At 43.2% G+C, this 22,864-nt stretch overlaps 1 protein-coding gene across 5 annotated transcripts in view; it reads left to right on the plus strand.

Moving 5' to 3' along the window:
- CHD8 (chromodomain helicase DNA binding protein 8) overlaps positions 1-22,864 on the plus strand; it is a 124,286-nt gene that overhangs the window by 20,826 nt on the left and 80,596 nt on the right. For all 5 annotated transcript variants that reach the window (XM_077466867.1, XM_077466870.1, XM_077466871.1 and 2 more), the window contains exon 2: positions 5,426-6,234. In XM_077466867.1, coding sequence (XP_077322993.1) covers positions 5,557-6,234 — 678 coding nt within the window. In that variant the 5' untranslated portion in view covers positions 5,426-5,556. The remainder of the gene's footprint in view (positions 1-5,425; positions 6,235-22,864) is intronic.

Here is a 22,864-nt window from a genome sequence, read left to right on the forward strand (position 1 = left end):
ATGCTACCATATTTTATTCACATGAATTGTGGGGCAGTCATGGGTTTAATTCAGGTGGCGAGGAGGCAATGCCTCGCCACCTGTAAAAGCATAGGTGTATTTCTTTTCAGAGGAGTAGCAGTGCCTACTGCATTTGTGATTTTAGCCCTTGGTTGCATTTGTCCGCAGTGCCCTTAGGGCTTGTTCACACAAAGTTGGGGGCGGTAAAACCCTGTGGTTGAGTCTAGGTTTTACCACACCAATCCCTAGCCTTTTTAGCTGCTGAGGCAGCAGCCAAAGGTGTATACATGCCACAGCAGTAGTTACAGCCCCTGTTTCTTTTGGCTGGCTCCACTGCCTGCTGAACGTGACCCATTCAGGTAAATGGGGCCCCTCTGCAATCACCCTGCAACTGCATGTTTCTCCGGGGTCCAAAGGGTTAAAGCAGTTGACGAGAAAGCAACACAATTCTGCCTGCTGTCACACCTTGCACAAGATTGCAGCGGTACACCAACCATGACCGATTGTGTAACGCTTGCTGCAACATGTGTACACCCCTGTCCACTGCAGCTAAAGGGGGTACGGTGGGGGTGGGGTGGAAAGTCTCAATTATGGAGTTTTACTACCCCCAAACTACAAATGTCAATGAACCCTTACTGTGCTGAGCCCCCTATAAGGCTGCTTTCATACTAATGTGCTGCGGTTTAACTGCACCACATTTGTGATGTTCCTGGGTTAGCTGTGCTTTGCTATACACTTCTGTTATATACTGTAATTGTGGTGCTCTTTCTGAAAGCGCCCCAAAGCTCCTGCATTCAGAAAATGCACAAAACGTGCAGGATATAATAGAAATCTATGGCTAAGTGCTGTAAAGCTGCAGGTACAGTCATGGTGTGTGTAAACTGCAGCACATCAGTGTGAAAGTGTAGCCCTATACTATTATGCCCAGAGTATTGCTTCACACTGACGTGAAGATCTCTTCTTCCCTGCTGCTGGCACCACTCTGGGGACTGCTGGACAGGATAAGCGGTGGAGTGCAGTTGGTATCACTCTGAATGGGACAGGAACCAGCACTACAGAGGGGGCATTGGCTTATGCGGCTTTTGCCCCTTACTACATATCCAACTTTACTAATAGTCTGCATTGCACTTTGACACCCTGGAATGGTGGGTCAGCAAGCCCAGACTGTGATCTACCAGTCACTTGTCAGTGATCTAGTAGTAGCTGACCCCCAGTGTAGAGGATAACCACCACTTCTACAAAATAAAGGCCTCTGTATGGACTTCTCATTAACATTCATCACATTTTCACAGCTCTTTTGCTGTGAGGTTTGTTGTGCATTGGTGTTTTTGCTCAGAGGTAACAATCATCATAATTCTCCATTATTGAAGGATACAGTCCTTGTACACCCTTCTGATCTTCTGTTCTCAAAGTATAACTAAAGGCAAAACTTTTGTTTTAGTTTTGGATAGAGCGCGGAGGGATTAGAAAGCTTCTCAGTTTTTATTGCTGTCTATGCTCCCGATAAGATTCACCCTCTCGATTTTGTCCTGTCCGCAGAAAAGTAATAGAGCAAAATCTGCCAATATGGACACTAGTTCTGGTGACCTGGGGGTTCCCCAGGAATTCTAAGAGGAAGTAAACCCTGCTGGGTTTTACTTTCTCTTTGTTTCCCTGCAAAGGTAAAGCATATCGGGCTACTATGCATTGCATAGTAGCCCATTATGTGTCACTTACCTGACACAAGAGCCAGCGACGTCACTGCTTCCACTGAGTGTCCATCTTCTTTCCGGGTATAGTGGCTCCGGCGCTGTGATTGGCCGGAGCCGCGATGATGTCACTCCCACGCATGCGCACGGGAGCCGCTACAAAGGGCATATCGCCGTTAGCAGCGGCATGCTCAGTGCGCCTGCGTGCCGCTGTCTGGTGCCTGCAAAGTTTAGGAGATATTTCTTGGACCTACAGGTAAGCTCTAATCTAGGCTTGCCTGTGGGTAAAAGTGGTCCTTTAAGGGTTTAATTTGCAGGGATTTCCTCTCACTCCTTGTTTGGCTGTGGAACAGCAACTGAAGGGAAATCTTCATAATGCGACACAGATAGCGAAAACAAATCTGACCTTTATAATCCTCCTTTACTTTACCCAAAATGAAGAAAATAAACCTTAAACTTTATGCAGTTTGCAGCTTTCCTTTCATAAGGAACATTGGTATAAGTAGCAGAAGAAGTTGTTTTTTTTTTTGTGGTTTTAAACTTCAACATTTTTTTTACCTTTTAACCACTTCGCGACCAACCTGCTGCAGTTATACTGCGGCAGGTTGGCTCCCCTGCGTGAGCCGTCATAGCTATACATCGGCTCACGGGATCGGGATAGCAGGCGATGCACAGCGGGGGTGCCGATGCTCGTAGCCGACGGACGCGATGACCTCCGGCCACGAGTGATCGTGACCAGGAGAAACGGAACAGGGACAAGTGTAAACATACACTTCCCTGTTCTGACAGGAGTGACAGATCGTGTATTTCTATCAGCTAGGAACCACGATCCGTCGCTTCCTCCAGTCAGTCCGTCCCCCTTCAGTTAGAATCACCTCCCAGGGAACACGGTTAACCCCTCGAGTGCCCCTAGTGTTAACCACTTCACTGCCAGTGACTCTTTTACAGTAATCAATGCAATTTTTATAGCATTGATCGCTGTATTAATGGCAATGGTCGCAAAAATGTGTCAAAATTGTCTGATGTGGCAGTTTGCCACCATTACTAGTAAAAAAAAATAATAATGACAGCTCTGATCCAAGCTGCTGTACTAAGATCCGACGTTAGTACAGCGATCTCCCCCACTGAGCTGTTGTGTTCTGACGGGGGCGGCCCCCCACCAGAACACTCTGATCAGCGCTCTCAGCCATCGGCAAAATCAAAACGTTCTTTCGATCTAACGTTTAATGGCCCAGTCGTTGTATTGGAAATTTTCCACTGAATTTCAAAATTTTTTAAATCATTTTCAAAATTAACTTCGGGTCGCCGGTGGCACACAAATATGTGGCTTCTTGGCGGGTGGGCCTTGGAGCATATTTATGTACCAGATTGCACTCCGCTTTAAAGCGGAGGTCCACCCTAAAGTGGAGCTTCCGCTCATTGGAACCCTCCCCCCCTCCGTCGCCACAATTGGCACCTTTTCAGGGGGGAGGGGGGTGCAGGTACCTGTACAGTACAGGTATCTGCACCCACTTCCGGCATAGATATCCGCAGAATCTACGGATATTTACGCCCCTTTCCGCAGGTCCCCCGCTGTCTGCTGGGAAACACACGGATCCCAGAGACAGCGGGGACCATCCTTATTGCGCAGCGCGACTCGCGCATGCGCAGTAGGGAACCGGGAAATGAAGCCGAAAGGCTCCACTTCCAGATTCCCATACCCAAGATGGCGGCGGCAGCACCCGAGAGACGATCGAGAGATCGGCTTCAGGTGCCGACATCGCGGGTGCGCTGGGCGGGTAAGTGTCCTTATTTTAAAAGTCAGCAGCTGCTGTATTTGTAGCTGCTGGCTTTAAAAAAAAAAAAAAAAACGGCAGAACTCCCGCTTTAATGTGTGATGATGGTTTGCATAAAAATATATATCTCTATCTCCGCAATTACATTATGACCACCCACCATAACCTGCCCATGAATGAACTCCACTAGACCTCTGTTCTTTTGAAAAACAACATACTTGCTGGCTGGATCACCAGATGAACATAAAGGAAGAAAAGCATAATAAAGCTTAATTGAACAAGCTGCAGTTAGAAGCTGGCTACCATGCACAGCTGCACTAGTGTCTCAGTGCTCCAGTTGTAGTAAATCTACCCCATTGTTTCTAAGAATTGGTAAGCTGCAATATGTTTGCTTTTGGACTTAATACTGCTTTAAGTCCCATAGGTTGCGAGGTGGGGCCTCCATGGATCTGACTTGGTTTTTCCAGCAAATCTCACAGATGCTCGATTGTATTGGGCTCTGGAGAATTTGGAGGCCAAGGGGGCACACAGCGGCACAATCTGTCACTTGCTATGTCCACTGGTCACAGCAGAAGACCGATTGTTTTACCAGGCTGGCTCCAGTACCAATCACAACGATCACATGCCAATAGTACACAATGGCTTTCATTCAGACATTCATTGTGATCTCTGTGGTCACAGTGATCACATTGTTCAGGGGCCAATCACAATGGACCTGTACCATGTAATAGCTGTAGCCAATCAGTTTTCACAATAGCACACAATGGTACATGAATGGATGCCAATCACAAAAATGATTCCTTATAACAGTAATCGGGTCATCTCTGTAATAAGCAATCATAGTAAAGCAAAAAATCCTAATCTCCTCCCCAGAGCAGTATGGTGTCACTATGGTGAACACCATACTACTTTGGTCACGGTATGTAAAATAAAAAAATAACTTTTTTTGTAAACAAGGAAATTTTTTTTATTTCAAATAGTGTCTGTTAATTTTTCAAATAGTGTCACCAGTCAGTGTCCCTGATCACCGCCACACTGGTCATATGATGTACTGCTATGGTGATGGTATGCAAACAAAAAAGAAAAAAAACTTATTTTTTTTATAGGTTTGGTTTATCTAATACAATCACTGATTTGGGTGATTTTTCACAAAGAAACATGGAATACAATTTGGCCTAAATTCATGAAGAAAAACTACTTTTATACAGAAACAAAGAAAAATGTTTGTTTTTTATACAGCCAAAAAATAAAAAGCCCAGTGGTAAATAAATACCACCAAAAAGAAAGCTCTATCTGTCTAAAAAATAAATACATTTATTTGTGTAGTGTTGCATGACTGTCTAATTGGCATTCAAAGTGGGACAGCTCTGAAAATTGGCCTGGGCAGGAAGGGGGACAAAGTGTCCAGTCGTGGTTAAAAAACCCAAAAATACAAAATGATATAGAAACCACAAGAAAAATAAAGTGTTAAAAATCTAATTTTCACTCAGATTATGTGGTTGACATGAACACAGACTAGAGCAGTTTTCTCTATCGGGGTTCCTGAGTAATGGGCAAATTCTCTTGAAGAGAGCCTGATTATACCCGTCTTTTACACCCAGCTCTGGCATTCATTGAAGTAATGCTTGGGTCCTGCAGACTGTATCTGTCTGACCATGACAGGAACACTTAACGACCTACCACATCGCTCGACTGCGCCATAGTAGTTCATTGAGAACTACAAGCTGACAGCTGCAAAGTCCGCCGGACCTTGTATTTTTCCCATTTACAGGAAATGGGAATGGGGGAGCGGGGGTCGGCCCATCTGTAATATATTGCACCTTGAATATGGGTTTGACATGTAACAAAAGGTGAACTTCTTATCCTTTAAAAACCCTGTTGTAGGGAATGTAAAAGAAAGTGATGTAAATGTAAAATCTTTATCAAATGTGTTTTTAATATGTGTTTTTTTTTTCTTTGCAGAGTATTATCCTGGCTCTGTTTGTTTCATCGTCCCGTGACATTGAGTGACTAAGGTCCCATCTTTTTTGCTCTGTGTCCCAAGGGGAAGGCTACTAGCCTTCCCCGCCGCCTTTTTTTTATAGGCGCCAAATATGGCGGACCCGATAATGGACCTTTTTGATGACCCTAACCTATTTGGGTTGGATTCTCTAACTAGTGACTCGTTTACCAGAGATGGACCAGATACTATCGATGAAGCTCTCGGCTTAGGCAGTGTTTTAGAGCAGTTCGCAACAGATAGAGGACCGGAACAAGCCGTTTCACATGTAAATCAGCGAATCCAGCCTCAGGTGCTGCCAGAAAATCGTGCTCCTATTCTCCCACCAGAACCGGTGCTTCCCTCTCAACCAACCATCAATCAGGAACCTCTGAACCAAGGAAACCCTTTTATGGGCACACCTTTGACTGTAACCACAGCAACAACTACAGCAGCTGCGCCTACAGCTCCTAAAATTATGATTCTAAAAGCACCACCAGGAATGACTGTTGGTGGTGTTCCTGTGACACAAATTCAAACTCTAACTCCTGGACAGACCGCTAATGGAGGCAAAGTGACCATTGCTAAGGTGCTTACAGGAACCCAGCTGAGACCTGGGGTATCCATTGTATCTGGGAATACAGTGCTTGCCAAAGTTCCAAGTCAAGCAGGACATCCTGGTGCAGTCAGACCCGTTCGACAGTTATTGTTACAACCAATGCGCACATCAGCAACTACTGATGGCAATGCAAGCATCAAACCGGCAGTCACGTTGACGTCCACTCCTCAGCAGGTACAATAAATGTTCATACGCTTTACTATATAGACCTCTGGTGTGTTTCCTATTTTAGGTATCATTTTCTTTTTTTTTTTTTATTCTTTTTCTTTTGCTGTCTTTATCTGTCAATCTGGCCAGTGAAGTCTGTCTTTTTTTTTTTTTTTTTTTTGTCCAGCAATAATGACAGAGGGTTGAGACAAACTATTTAACACTGACTGGGATGCTTGCAATGGTCAGCTTGTCATTGATGTAAAACTTTTATCTCAAAAGGATAAAAACAAAACAAAAACAAAAAAACACACTTGTTGCTGTAACAGCACTCTCCCAGCACAGAGACTTTGCTTTCACTGAGCCCCCTAGTCTTATACTGATGAACTGAAACCGGGAGACCCAGTTCTCGAGCACCTGATCGCCCTGATAGCCTCTGATTGGTTGTCACAGTGATCAGTCACTGTTCAGCCCTACCCTGTATTTTTTTTTTAAAGGAGAAGTACAGCCAAGGCTCATTTGGCTGCACTACTTTTGTGGATCACCTGAGTGCAGTTCGTTCTACACTCCTGTCACCTGTTTTCAGCAAACAGGGCTGAAGCCTGCTGACGTCAGAGCCGATCCCGGCTCGGGAAAGATCACGACAAAGAGTGTATGAGTTTAGTGGGAGTCCTGACGTCAACCCTCAACACTTTTGGGATGAATTAGAGTGGAGACTGCGAGCCAGGCCTTCTCATCCACATCAGTGCCTGACCTCACAAATGCGCTTCTGGAAGAATATTCCCATAGACACACTCCTAAACCTTGTGGGTAGCCTTCCTAGAAGAGTTGAAGATATTATACATGCAAAGGGTGGGCCAACTCAATATTGAACCCTATGGACTAAGACGCTATTAAAGTTCATGTGCGTGTAAAGGCAGGCGTCCCAATAGTTTTGGTAATTTAGGGGTCAATTTACTAAGAGTTAATTAACGACTAATATGCTGTAAAGTACGAAATGCTGTAACAATTGTGCAAGTGTTCAATTCACTAAGAATTTTGTTGTTAAATATCGAATGCGATATTTGTTCAATTCAGCGGTTAGTTTATGTGGTAATTTACCGCATCAAGCTTTTAAGGATGAACTGGTTGCTAAGGAGGAGGCCAGGAATCCGACCGCCGCATCCTTAACAACTGATGACTCATCAGCTGTCAGGGAGCTTCCCCGCTCAAAGCTGATTTTGTAAATTAAAAAAAAAAAAAAAAATCAACAATAAAAAGTGAAGAAGAAAAAATAGTGTGCCAAGGAGCAGAAATCGGTGACACTGTCACTAGGCAGATCGGGGAGATGCGTGTTTACATTGGCATCTTCCTGTTCTTCCTCTCTGTGAGGCAATCGTGGGTATCCGCGCGACCCAACTCTTAAAGGGTAACGTCGACAGAAGGGCTCGTACAGGCAAACTAACGTACCCGTACGAGCCCTTCTGTCGACATATATCGGCGTGAGGCGGTTGGTAAGCGGTTAAGGTGTCATTGCCCCAGTTCCTGGAGCAGAATGGTTTCAAGGGTTTTACTACAACTTCACTCTTCCTAAACCCAAATGGGGCATCTGACCCATTTTGGGGTTCAAGGTTCTTAATGTCTACATTTAGGTCTTGGATGAAAATAAACATCCTTCATTGCATAGGTGACAGACCACCAAATATTTCATCACCTCTCTTCACCAGGAAGAATTTCTGGCTTTTGTTGACATCAAGGATGTTTACCTTCTGTCCCCTCTTGTCTGCATTAGAAGATCTAGACAGCTGCACATCCTGAGAATCACCATTTATTCTTGAAGCGGTATTAAAGTGAGAGTAAACTCCCATGGACGATTTTATTTTTACCTATAGGCAAGCCTTACTATAGGCTTACCTATAGGTACAGTAAATATCTCCTAAACGTGCACTGTTTAGAAGGTATTTACGTGTGAAATCACTAGCGCATGCGCTGTAAAGGGATGGCATACCGCACCATTCCTTCAGAGCCCAGTGCCGTGAACAGTGGCTTCCACGTGCATTTCAGCCAATCACTAGACTGGAGCCCGCCAAGATGGAAGCCCTGTCAGCGGTGACAGCACTTCACTGGAGGGATTTGTTTTAAGCTAAGTTTTCCCATAATGTGTTAGCATGCAATGCATACTAGTACATTATAACTTTGCCTTGCAGCTTTCAAAAAGGAAAAAAAAAAAGCTGACTTATATATATATTTTTTTTTTACTACCGCTTTAAACCTAAAAGAAAACCTTTATATTATATTAAAGCTTACCAGTTCTTAGATGTGATGGCTGCATTAGATTTCTATTTTCAGACTTTTTCCTCTGTTTTTACCTGGTGATCTTGTCCGTCTGTTTTTCAACAGAACAAGCTCTTCTGCTAATGTATCAGTTAAGAGTATTGAGACAAATCATTTGCCACTGACAGGGGTGCTTACAATATTAAGCTTTTATTTATTAATGTAAAACCTTTGTCCTAAAATGAAAAGATATTTTTGCTGTAACTGCAGTGGGAGCTGGAGTATGGCTTCAGTTTGTTAGTGCATCTAAATCTGCTAGTCCATCTAACGCGCTCCTCCCCTCAAATTGACAATGCAGCTGTCCAAAGGTAGCCCCTGTGCTCCTTCGTCCAGAGTGGGGACACTAATACTTAAGGTGTGTTGCTCGCCAGATCACAAGGTGAAAATGGGGACAAAAGCTCAAAGAAAACAAATGCAACCACCACATCTAATGATTGGTAAGCTGCAATGTATTACATATTTTGGTTTTGGGTTTAACACTGCTAGATTGATATTATATATATATATATATATCTATCTATCAATCAAATTCTCTACTATCATTTTTGGCTAAGTGCATCATGCATTTTTGGTTTTGCCACCCAAATTTCCATTTAGTGCACCTCTAAAACTTACCTGGGCTGTGCAGTGGTTTTGCATAGAGCAGCCCAGATCCTCCTTTTTTTGGGTCCTGCGCTGGCGCTCCCTGCCCCCATAGCACACAGGCCGAGCCACTACTGTTAGTCCATTCGGCTTGGCCCGACGCCCTCTCTCCCCTCGTTAACTCACTGACGTTGACAGCAGCAGGAGCCAATAGTGCTGTGTCTCAGATCAGGCCAACCGAGTCTATCGTGCAACATCGTTGGATCAAGGTGGGGCTGAGATTAACAAAGGGGGGGACCTGCCTATAGAAGCACTTCAAGTTCACATTATGGAATGCATTTGGGAGCATGCTTCAGCTTCCACCTACAAAAAGTCTTGTTTCCATACTGTGTATGCCCTAGGTGTAAGGGTTCCCTTGGAGTGCTGGAGTCACATTTTAGGAGGATGGCAGTAGGTAACAGTACAAGCTTTCACATGTGATATACATAACGGCTACACATACAATAATAAGTCCCCTTATAGCTAAGGCTAGCCATGCATTATCCTTGTACAATTATCCTTTAGCTGTACCAAAACCATATAATATGAGGTCAAACCTCAACACTTTCAATCTGTATGAAGTCAGGCAGGCCCCTGAACTACATAGTTTAAGGTAAATCTAAAGGAAATAGAACAAGAAAATTGTTTAATGTATGTCCAGCTTAAAGAGTAAAAAATGTGATTGTCTACTGTTACATAGTTCGTAAGGTTAAGTAAAGTAGACACCAGTTCAGCGTGTGTGTGCGTGCGCGTGTGTGTGCGTGCGCGTGTGTGTGCGTGCGTGTGTGTGTGTGTGTGTGTGTGCGTGTGTGTATATGTATGTTCATGTCCAAAAACATCCTGTCCCGTATCCCTTTTTATACTGTTATCTGAGGCCTGGTTAACACCTAATGTGTTTTTATTTTAATTTTTTTGGTGCTTTTTGCAGAAACGCACTACAGTCCATTTAACATGGTTTCCTATGGGACACATTCACATCTACAGTGGGGAAAATAATTTGATCCCCTGCAGATTTTGTAAGTTTGCCCACTTACAAAGAAATGAAGGGTCTATAATTTTTATCATAGTTGTGTTGTAAATGATAGCAATTGAAATATCAACCAAAAATCCAGAAGAAAACATGATATAAATGTTATAAATGGAGTTGCAGTTCAGTGAGTAAAATAAGTATTTAATCCCCTACCAACCAACAATAATTGTGGCTCCCACATTCTGGCTACAGTATGTGCTCATGTGGTACACAGATTAGTCCTGTCAGTTTTAAATAAGGTGCTCCTAATGACAACTTGTTATGTGCGTAAAAAGACACCTGTCCACAGATTATTTCTTCCATTCAAACTTTTCATGGGAAAGACGAAGGAGCTGTCAAAGGACATCAGGGACAAGATTGTAGACCTACACAAGGCTGGAATGGGCTACAAGGCCATCAGCAAGAAGCTTGATATGAAGGCAATTATTCGCAAATGGAAGAAATACAGTGTCTTGAAAAAGTATTCACACCCCTTGAAATTTTCCACGCTTTCTCGTGTTACAACCAAAAACGGAAATGTTTTTTTATTGGGATTTTATTTGATAGACCAACATAAAATGGCACATAATTGTGAAATGGAAGGAAATCATAAATGTTTTTTTATTTTTTATTTTAAATAAATATGTGAAAAGTGAGTCATTACTTTGTAGAACCAACTTTGCACATCCTAGAGTGACCTTTTTACCCATTTTTGTTTGCAAATCAGCTCAAGCTCTGTCAGATTGGATGGAGAGCATCTGAACAGCAATTTTAAAATCTTGCCACAGATTCTCAATTGGATTTAGGTCTGGACCATTCGAACACATGAATATGCTTTGATCTAAACCATTCCATTGTAGATCTGGCTGTATGTTTTAGGACTGTTGTCCTGCTGGAAGGTGAACCTCCACCCCAGTCTCAAGTCTTTTACAGAATCTAACCAGTTTTCTTCTAAGATTGCCCTGTATTTGGCTCCATCCATCTTCCCTGTCTCTGCTGAAGAAAAGCATCCTCACTACATTATGCTGCCATCAACATGTTTCACGGTGGGGATGGTGTGTTCAGTGTGATGAGCAGTGTTTTCTGCCAAACATAGCATTTTGCTTTTAGGCCAAAAAGTTCAATTTTGGTCTCATCTGACCAGAGCACCTTCTGCCACATGTTTGTGGTGTCCCCCACATGGATTCGTGCAATCTGCAAACGGGACTTCTTATGGCTTCCTTTCAACAATGGCTTTCTTCTGGTCATTCTTCAGTAAAGGCCAGATTTGTGAAATGCATGACTAATAGTTGTCCTGTGGACAGATTCTCCCACCTGAACTGTGGATCTCTGCAGCTCCTCCCGAGTTACCATGGGCCTCTTGACTGCTTCTCTGATTAATGCTCTCCTTGCCCGGCCTGTCCATTTAGGTGGATGGTCATGTCTTGGTCAGTTCCCAGTTGGGCCATACTCTTTCCATTTTCAGATGATGGATTGAACAGTGCTCCGTGAGATGTTTAAAGCTTACAATACATTTTGTTTATGACTTAATCCTGTTTTAAACTGCTCCACAACTTTATCTCTGACCTGTCTGGTGTGTTCCTTGGCCTTCATGATGCTGTTTGTTCACTAAGGTTCTCAAACAAACCTCTGACAGCTTAACAGAACAGCTGCATCTATACTGAGAATAAATTACACACGGGGCTAAATACAAATGCACACCACACTTTTCAGATATTTATTTGTAAAAAAAATGTATGATTTTCCTTCCACTCCACAAGTATGGGCCATTTTACATAGTTACCTTGTGTTTGTTGGTTTATCACATAAAAAATCCCACTACAATAGGTTTGTTTTTGGATTTAATATGAAAGAAATTATCTGCCCAACAACAAATTGGCCAAAAACAAAGCATAAAAAAATCCAAAATTTATAAATGAAAAAAATTGAGGGAAAAACACTATTTTCAGTTTATTAAAAAAAAAAAATACAATAAACAAATTTTTTCATACATTTAGGCCAAAATGTATTCCGTAACATGTCTTTTTGATAAAAAAAAAATAAAAAAATCCCAAATAGCGTCTATAAACGCGCGTGTGTGTCTATTTCTATCTATATATAGATATCTATTTACACAGCTTCTACTTTCTCACTGCCTATCATTTTTTGAGGTGCTATGACAGGGCAATACATTCTCAAGCGCCCTCCCCCAACAAAAAATATTTTTAGAAAATGAACACCCCAAAGAATTTTCCAAGAGGCATATTGAGCCCATTTAATTTTTTTTTTTTTTTTCAGATTACCACTTTAGATAAGAGGAGGTCTAGTGCTTGAAGTACTGCCCTCAATCGGATGTTTGCGGTGATGCCTCACATGCATGGTGCAATTTCTGTTTACATACAACACGAAATTGATGCTTGCGTTCACCTTTTGTGCGTGAGCACAAGGGGGACAGGGGTGCTTTTTTATGTTATTAATCACTATTATTGTCACATGGAATGTAAATATCCCCTAGGATAGCAATAGGTAGTGACGGGTATACCGCCGCTTTTTTTATTTTTTTTATTTGGGATTTATTCGTCTCTTGATGTCTCCTCTGCCCTTAAAGCATCTCACCACACCAAGATCGGTTTCCCAATTTAAACATGCTGCTGTTTATATCCGGTGAAACTGAAATGCTGAAAAGCTTGTAGCTTCTGGTTTCTTAGGCCATAGAGATTATTGGACCCCTACAGCTCTACAGGAGAGCCCGATTTAAAACCCTTCCCAATGCTTTTACATGAAAGCCGACTGAAAAAAACGATACCAAGATGATGCCTAAACCTGCAGACATTATCCCGGTATAACCACTCAAAGTCCAGCGACGTAACAGATTCCTCCATTCACTTTGATAGATGTGTATGAAGAAATCTCTGCCAGGAAAAGTGTGTGTGTGTGTGTGTGTGTGTGTGTGTGTTTTTTAGGGCTGCAACTAACGATTATTTTCATAATCTATTAATCGGCCGATTTATTTTTTTTCTTCGATTAATCGGATAAAAAAAACTGAAAAAGGGGGATGTATGTATGTGTGTGTGTGTGTGTGTGTGTTTGTGTGCCCCCCCCCCCTCCCCCCCCCCCTCCGGTGTCTCGGGTTTTCTCACCCCTTCATGGTGACAGCGGCTCCTCCCTGGTGTGCCGGGGTGGTGTGGGGCGGAGTCTCAGTCCGGACCCGCCACACGTGACTCGGCCGACTCCTCCGAATGGAGCGAAGGGCACCCCGAAGCCGGGAGATGGATGCAGCACTGGAAAGCGGCCCGGCGAGGGCTTGCCGCGCCTGCGCTCTGCGGCGGGTCTATCGGAAGGCTGCTGGGTAGAGGGGGAAGGAGGAGCCGAAAGCAGCACAGGTGCGTTGCTGGCGGGACGTCAGCTGGTTGGAGAGCTGCGTGCTCATGGACGTGGTGCATGCGTAGGACACGGGAGGATACACAGGATTCTAACAGACCGGCAGGGGGGAAGGTGCGGACTAGGGGTGCAACGGATCAAAAAACTCACAGATCGGATCGTTCCTCGGAGCAGAGTCACGGATTCGAATCAATTTTCGGATCAGCAAAAAAAAAAAAAACACTATCCCCGCCCCCCACAGCCACATAGTGTTATACCTTTTATTTAAATAAACAATCCCCCCCCCCCCCCCCCCCAATAAAATGCAGCTTATTACAAGCATAAAAACATAGTCGGCATATCACTGATGATTTGCGCCAAGCTCACCACCGATTAAAGTTCCTCCAAACAGACCGCCGTGATGAGTCCCGGGATGCCTATTTGGCGCAAATCGTCAGTGATATGCTATGTTTTTATGCTTGTAATAAGCTGCATTTTATTAGGGAGAGATGGTGTTGTACCTTTTTATTTAAATCAACAATGTGGCTGTGCCGAGCAAGTGGAAAGGCTTAGATAGGTTAGATTAGGTAATAATTAATGTAGTGGTACCTGCATAAAAAGTTTTGAATGAGGGCACCAGAATTCCTTCACTTGGGCTGACACAGGCTGAACAACGCGCTGGGGGTGACGTCAGCGCGCAGCTCGCCGCCGCCGGGTGTACCAAGATGGCCACTAGCTCCGGAGCTAGGCCGAAGCCGCAGCCTTGCCTAAGGCCGCGGCCCGCTCCGCGGATCGCATGGTGTGGACCAACTAATCGATAATGAAAATCGTTGACAGCGATTTTCATTATCGATTAATCGTTTCAGCCCTAGTGTGTATGTGTATGTATATGTATATATATATGTATATATATATATATATATATATATATACCGTATTTTTCGGACTATAAGGCGCACCGGATTATAAGGCGCACTAGCAACGACCGGCTGATAAAATGGATATTTCCATATATAAGGCGCATCGGACTATAAGGCGCACCGGATTATAAGGCGCACTAGCAACGACCGGCTGATAAAATGGATATTTCCATATATATAAAGCGCATCGGACTATAAGGCGCACGGTCGATTTTGGGAGAAAATTTAGGCTTTTACGTGCGCCTTATAGTCCGAAGGTTTACGTCAAGATGACAGATACTGTTAACAAAGAACTCCAGCGATGTCAACAGGTCATATATAAGGCGCACCGGACTATAAGGCGCACGGTCGTTTTTGGGAGAAAATTTAGGCTTTTACGTGCGCCTTATAGTCCGAAAAATACGGCATATATAATTTTTTTTTTTTTTTTATATTTATTAAAATAACATGGTGGTATAAGTGTGCACACCCTTTAATCTAATAATTTGTTGAAGTTGATTTTATTACAGCACTTGGTCTTTTTGGGTACGAGTCTTGACTTGCTCACTCTTTGCAAAAAAAAAAAACACCAAATCTATCAGATTGTGAGGGCATGTCCTGTGCACAGCCCTCTTCAGATCGCCCCACAGCTTTTCAATTTGATTTGGGTCTGGGCTCTGGCTGGGCTATTCCAAAACTTTATTCTTCCTCCAGTGAAGCCATTCCTTTGATTTGGATGTATGCTTTGGGTCGTTGTCATGCTGAAAGATGAAGTGCCTCTTCGTGTTCAGCTTTCTAGCAGAAGCCTGAAGGTTTTGTGCCAATATTGACTGGTATTTGGAACTGTTTATAATTCCCTCTACCTTGATTAAGCCCCCTGTTCCATATGAAGAAAAATGGTCCCAAAGCATGATACTACCATCACCATGCTTCACTGTGGGTATGGTGTTCTTTTGGTGATGTGCAGTGTTTTTGCGCCAAACATATCTTTTGGAATTGTGGACAAAAAGTTAAACCTTGGTTTAATCAGACAAACAAATTTTGGGAAACTTCATATACATTTGCAAAATTTAGCCGGGCTTGGATGTTGTACTTGAGAAAAGGCTTCCATCTTGCCACTCTACCCCATAACCCAGACATATGAAGAATGTGGAAGATTGTTGTCACATGTACTACACAGCCAGATATTCCTGCAGCTCCTTTAATGTTGCTGTAAGCCTCTTGGCAGCCTCCCTGACCAGTTTTCTTCTTGTGTTTTTTTTTTTTTTTTTTAATCAATTTTAGAGGGACGTCCAGTTCTTGTCCAGTCACTGTTGTGCCATATTTTCTCCACTTGATGACTGTCTTCACTGTGTATATCTAATGCCTTGGAAATTCTTTTGTACCTTTTTTTTTTTTTTTTTTTTTTTCTCCTGACTGATACCCTTTAACAATGGGATCCCTCTGATGCTTTGTACGCTCTGCGGACAATGGCTTTTGGTGTAGGATGTGACTAGGAAAATGCCAGGAAAGATCTACTAGAACAGCTGAACTTTATTTGGGGTTAATAAGAGGCGCTTTAAATGACAGCAGGTGTGTAATGCAGTGCTCGACAAAACCCGGTCGCCAGGTCGCATTGGCGACTAGAATCAGCGACCTTGCGCCTGGGGCAGCATAGCTGGGGGTATCCCGTCTCCGTGGACCCCCCCCCCCCCGCGCGATCGCGTCGGGCCGCAGGCGGCCGGTAATTGAGCCCCCGGCTTTGAGGCCTTCTGTGATCCTATGGTTCCTTCTGGAATCTGGCGCCCTCTTGTGGTGGCCGTTGGAATTACAACCAACATTGCTAATGGGCCAGTCTTTCTCCATCCCTTTACTTAGAACCCCTAAACAAAAAAAAAAATATATATAATATATATAATATATATAATATATATATATATATATATATATATATATATATATATATATATATATATATATATATATATATATATATATATATATATATATATATATTATTTATTCTAACACCCTAGAGAGTAAAATGGTGGTCGTTGCAATACTGTCTGTCACACCATATTTGCACAGCGGACTTACAAGCGCACTTTTTTTGGGGAAAATTTTTTTATTTAATAAAAAAAAAAAAGACAACAGTAAAGTTAGCCCAATTTTTTTTTTTTATATTGTGAAAGATGTTACGCCGAGTAAATCGATACCCAACATGTCACGCTTCAAAATTGCGCCCGCTCATGGAATGGCGACAAACTTTTACCCTTTAAAATCTCCATAGGCGACGTTTAAAAAATTCTTCAGGTTGCACGTTTTGAGTTACAGAGGAGGTCTGGGGCTAGAATTATTGCTCTTACTCTACCGATCGCAGCGATACCTCACATGTGTGGTTTGAACACCGCTTTCATATATGCGTTCGCTTCTGCACGCAAGCTTGGCAAGACAGGGCGCATTTAAAGCGGTTCTTCACCCTAAAGGGGAAGTTCCGCTAGTATTATCCCTCCCCCCCTCCGGTGCCACAATCTGCACCTTTTGGGGGGGAGGGGGTGCAGTTACCTGGATAATCCAGGTAACTGCACCCACTTCCGGCCAGACCGCCGCATGGCTCCGCCCACCGCCGCATGGCTCCGCCCCCCGTTGTGTTCTGGGAAACACACAGTTCCCAGAGACACAGCGGGGAACCAGCGCAGCGCGACTCGCGCATGCACAGTAGGAAACCGGGCAGTGAAGCCCTCTTGCTTCACTTCCCGATTCCCTGACAGAGGATGGCGGCGGTGGCTGCAGCGAGACGAGCGATCGCTCGTCATCTGCCGCCGACATCGCTGGAACCTGGGACAGGTAAGTGTGATATTATTAAAAGTCAGCAGCTGCAATATTAGTAGCTGCTGGCTTTTAATATTTTTTTTTTTTTTTGTGCAGCTCCTCTTTAAAACAATTTTTTTTTTCTTATTTTAACTTTTATTTTTTTTTTTTTCACTGTTCTTTAAAAAAAAAAAAAAAAAAAAATGTGTGTCACTTTTATTCCTATTACAAGGAATGTAAAAATCCCTTGTAATAGAAAAAAGCATGACAGGTCCTCTTTTATATATGAGATCTGGGGTCAGAGAGACCTCACATCTCATATTTACACTAAAATGCAATTTAAAAATGTCCCTCTAAGAGCTATGGGCAATGACTTGGAGACAGGTGGGGGGCTGGGGGCTATCTTCCCCTCACTCGTCTCCATGTCAGGCCCGGGACAGGTCCAGATCGCCGTCACGGACCTGGCTCCTAACTTTTTTAGCTGGCTCCTAGATTCCAAGCAAATTTGTCAACCCCTGGTGTAATGACTCCTATTTAACATGAGTTTGAATGTGGTGTCTTAATTCTGAATACAGCTCAATCCCCAGTTATAACAGGGTGTGCACAATCGTATGCAACCCCATTATTTAAATTTTTTTTATTTTTACTTCCCCATCCTAAAAGTTTTCAGTTTGTTTTTCAATTGAGTTGCACAGTTTATAGGTCACATTAAAGGTGGAAAAAGTTCTGAAATTATTTTTCTCTTTTTTTTTTTTTTTTTACAGCACAGAAATCTGACATTTTTAACAGGGGTGTGTAGACTTTTTATATCCACTATATATGCTGCTCTTCTTTTTTTTTTTTTTTTTTTTTTTTTTTTTTTTTAAACGCGGTGGTGAAATTGCCTCCTACAGCACTGTAGTCACTGATTTATGTATGCTGAAAATAAACTCTGTTCCTGTCAGAATAAATGGATCAGTGCTGCAGCTGAATGGCATACCTGCAAAGCAAACAATGGTTAACAAAACATTACAGTATAGTGTACAGTAAAACAGAGCAGAACATTAACTCAGTACCGTATATACTCGAGTATAGGCCGACCCGAATATAAGCCGAGGTCCCCAATTTACCCCCAAAAAACTGGAAAAAATTATTGACTCGTGTATAAGCCGAGGGTGAGACATGCCTGTCCATCCCTGTGTGTCGTCCATCCCTGTGTGTGTCCATGCATCCGTGTGTGTGTGTGTCCATGCATCCGTGTGTGTGTGTGTCCATGCATCCGTGTGTGTGTGTGTCCATCCATCCCTGTGTGTGTGCATGCATCCGTGTGTGTGTGTGTGTGTGTGTGTGTGTGTGTGTGTGTGTGTGTCCATGCATCCGTGTGTGTCCATCCATCCCTGTGTGTGCATGCATCCGTGTGTGTGTGTGTGTGTGTGTGTGTGTGTGTGTGTGTGTGTGTGTGTGTGTCCGTGCAGCCTACCTGTGTCCAGCCTGCCTGTGTCCGTCCAGCCTGTGTCCGTCCAGCCTGTGTCCGTCCCGGCCTGCGTCCCGTCCCGGCCTGCGTCCCGGCCCGTCCCGCAGCTCTTCGTCGGTGGCCATTCTAGGATTCAAAAGCCGCGCCTCCGTCGGTGATAGGCGGAACACTCAATTTCCCACTGACTGCTGGGAAATTGAGTGTTCCGCCTATCGGATGTCCGTGATAGGCGGAACACTCAATTTCCCAGCAGTCAGTGGTCCGCCTATCATGGACGTCCGCTCATCCTCATACTACGGACGAGGATGAGAGGACGTCCGTGATAGGCGGAACACAGACTGCTGGGAAATTCAGTGTTCCGCCTATCACAGGCGAAGGCGGAGACGGAGGCGCGGCCTTTGAATCCTAGAATGGCCGCTGTCTGTCTGCTCGACACGCTGATCGGGCAGACAGACAGCGATGACTCGAGTATAAGCCGAGGGGGGCACTTTCAGCCTCAAAAAAGAGGCTGAAAATCTCGGCTTATACTCGAGTATATACGGTAACTATAAAAAATAAACGTTCCAGGCTAGGGTCTCTGAAAATGCGATAGTTTCCTAGCTATCTAACCTCTTTCGAGACCCTGTGTGAATGTGTGCCCTAGACTGTTATGCTCTACCCTATAATCCGCTAGTGTGTGGAAACAACGAAAACAGTTCTGGAAGCAGAAACCAGGTTGGCCAGGACCAGAAGGAAATAATAGCTGGTGACCCGCCTATATCTGCATTTGCTACAGACACTTTTTTTTTGGGTGCTCTTTGGGTAGTGGTACCAGGGAGGACATCCAGAAAATGCTTCTCCTGCAGCCAGCTCACGGTATCTGGATTGGGAAATTGAGCCACACCCCTTCTGGATACAAAAGGGCTGTGGTGATCTCTTTCCTGGAATTTTAGTAGGGACCAACATCTTTCCTGACTCTTTGTATAGTACATAAGCATTGCCAATTGGAATAAATATACAGGCACTTTTTATTTATTTTTTGCCAGCGTCTGGCCCTACTGGAAATCAAGTACGGCTCCATCATCTGGTTGTTGACGCCCATCCCTCCCATGTTGAGGTTGTAGTTGTGGACACAGAGCTGCTTCTCAACAGCAGTTGCCGTTTCGGTTTGGACTGTCGTATCTGTGTGAATAGAAGGCAGAACTAAAATATCAGCAGACTTCTTAATGTTGGGGGTGTGTCTGGTATGGGGTCTGTGCTCCTGTCTTTAGGGCTTTCCCAACCTTTATACCATTTTGGGACAATACACCTATAAAATTTATCATGAGCTCAGCCCAGAAGGTTCGGCTTTCTCTCCATTGGTTGGGGAAATTTTTATGATCGGCCAGGTACCAACTGTAATATTATCTTCAGCCACTGGGGGGTGTCTGATGATAACAAATGTGTATTCAACTTACTTTGTTAAAAGAAGGGATATATATATTTTTTTTATTTAATGAGTGTTTTCTATATTTTGGGGATGTGAATATAAGTCTATATTTTTCAGGGATTCTTAGTAATTGGTGTATAATACAATCCTTGATTTATAGATGTGATTAGTTAGAATCACACAAAAATGGAGGTTTATATGAACAGTGACGTGACATGACAATGACGTATTTCCTATTTCAACCTAATTGTCATGAGACCACACATGTAACATGTAGATTTCTGTATATATGAGGTCACGGCTTGTCTTTATACTTGTGATGGTTACTTGCAAACAATTTTTAATTTGTACTATAGTAGAATATTCTATCCCTACTTCTAATATACGTATATTCATGATGTAAAAATATACACAATTTTCAATGTTTCCTTACAGCGTCTCAAATGAACTTTGAACATTCAGGACACAATCCCATTGTTTACTTTTCTAATAGAGGTGTCTTATTTGCCCTGTTGGGGTAGATCTCCACTTCGTATCTTAGTCATTGTCTCATTGACATCTGAGTCCATATTGAGGTTGACTTTAGGATATCTGTTCACTCTCTGATACAATAGGTTTTATTTATTTAAGCCTTCCTTGAATTAAAAGTTTTTGTGGCTTCAGTCAGAGTCGGCTTGAGACTCGTTTGTCGCAGCCCAGCTTTTCAATGGGTCATATAAATTGGTCACCTAATTCTGGTGGGAGGGGAAAGTGGTCCTTTGGTATCGCTGATTTAGATTTTACCAGACTAAAACAAGAATAACAAAATCTGATATTTTGAGCAGGGGTTGACAAATTTTGCTTGGAATCTAGGAGCCAGCTAAAAAAAGTTAGGAGCCAGGTCTGTGACGGCGATCTGGACCTGTGCCTGGTCTGACATGGAGACGAGTGAGGGGAAGATAGCTCCCAGCCCCCCACCTGTCTCCAAGTCATTGCCCATAGCTCTTAGAGGGACATTTTATTTGTTTTATTTTTTTCAAATGACGATTTTTTTTTTTTTTTTATTGCATTTTAGTGTAAATATGAGATGTGAGGTCTCTCTGACCTGATGATATATAACAGGACCTGTCATGCTTTTTTCTATTACAGGGGATTTTTACATTCCTTGTAATAGGAATAAAAGTGACACACTTTTTTTTTTTTTTTAAAAGAACCGTGAAAAAAATAAAAATAAAAGTTAAAATAAAGAAAAAAAAATTTTTTTTAAACGCGCCCTGTCCCGCCGCTGACTTTACTGTTGTCTTATTTTTTTTATTAAATACATTTTTTTTCCCCCAAAAAAGTGCGCTTGTAAGTCCGCTGTGCAAATATGGTGTGACAGACATTATTGCAACGACCACCATTTTACTCTCTAGGGTGTTAGAATAAAAAAAAAAAAGTGTATATATGTATATATATATATATATATATATATATATATATATATATATATATATGTGTGTGTGTGTGTGTGTGTGTGTGTGTGTATGTATGTGTGTATATATATATATATATATATATATATATATATATATATATATATATATATATATATATATATATATATATATATATATATATATATATATATAGTGTGTGTGTATATGTTTAGGTGTTCTAAGTAAATGGAAGGAGATATCCCCATTAGCATTGCTGGTTGTAATTCCAACGGCCACCACAAGAGGGCGCCAGATTCCAGAAGGAATAGGATCACAGAAGGCCTCAAAGCCTGGGGCTCAGTTACCGGCGGCGCGGCCCGACACAATCACGCCGGGGGGGGTCCACGGAGACAGGAGACCCCCAGCTGTGCTGCCCCAGGCGCCGGGTCGCTAATTCTAGTCGCCAATGCGACCTGGCGCCGGGTTTTGTCGAGCCCTGATTTTGAGGTATATGTTATGACACGGTGATGAATTGATTGGCATATAAATTGCTTTGGTTCACGATATGGATCTGTACAGCCCTTCTGTGAAAAACAGCTCAAACAAACCAAGGGGAGTTAAATCTGCTTTTTCCACGTGAATTTTGGATTGGCCAGTGAATGGGGGGAAGTACGGGCGCTACAGAATTTGTGGGTTACCAATCAGGATTTGCAAACGCAGAGGGAAGGGCACTATGGACTCTAGAGGCCTGTCTCTGAATTCTTGGTGGTTTTGGGACACTACTTGTGCTAGCCACCGCACCAAGCTTGAACTACACTTATGGGACTCACTAAGTTTTACTGCAGTGCTGGTTTGTCTACGGCCAGGATGTACTAGGCTGCTGGTGCTCACCAGATCACCAGAAGGTAGAGCGGCACTAGTACTGACACTCTGCATACCAGAATCCTCATGCAATTGCATCACCTCAGCAACCGGGGAGGATGGTCGGGTACACCTGACCTTGGCACTGATGACGGAGTAGGGGTCCCTGCTATCTGTCAGGGTGCCACTGCTCTCTACAGGTTCGAATACGGAGCCTGATTCTGACAGTGAGGACACCCCATCTTTCTAATCTGTCATACTCCACATCCTGTAGGCCTCTGCACTAGTGTACCCTTCTTTGGACATTTTGGGCAATACATTTATAGGTACCTAGTGTGACTTGCAGGTAAAAAAAAATAACCACCTGCCTGTAAGTGACTGTTTGTTTGAAGTGCTACAAATTGTTTTTACCTGCTAGTGCTAGCAGAGATCAGGCTTGACACTGCTACTCTGCGGTTTTGTGTACTGTGTGATGCACTGACGCTCCACTTGTTGGGTGGGAGGGGCCAAATGCAGGCGTTGGCAGGTGTCGGTGATGATCCTGCTAACGCTGCGTTTTTGGGAACA

The sequence above is a fragment of the Lithobates pipiens genome, unplaced genomic scaffold (assembly GCF_037356315.1).
Source record: "Lithobates pipiens isolate NorthernLeopardFrog02 unplaced genomic scaffold, aLitPip1_a1.2 Scaffold_4, whole genome shotgun sequence".
NCBI classification, from domain to species: domain Eukaryota; kingdom Metazoa; phylum Chordata; class Amphibia; order Anura; family Ranidae; genus Lithobates; species Lithobates pipiens.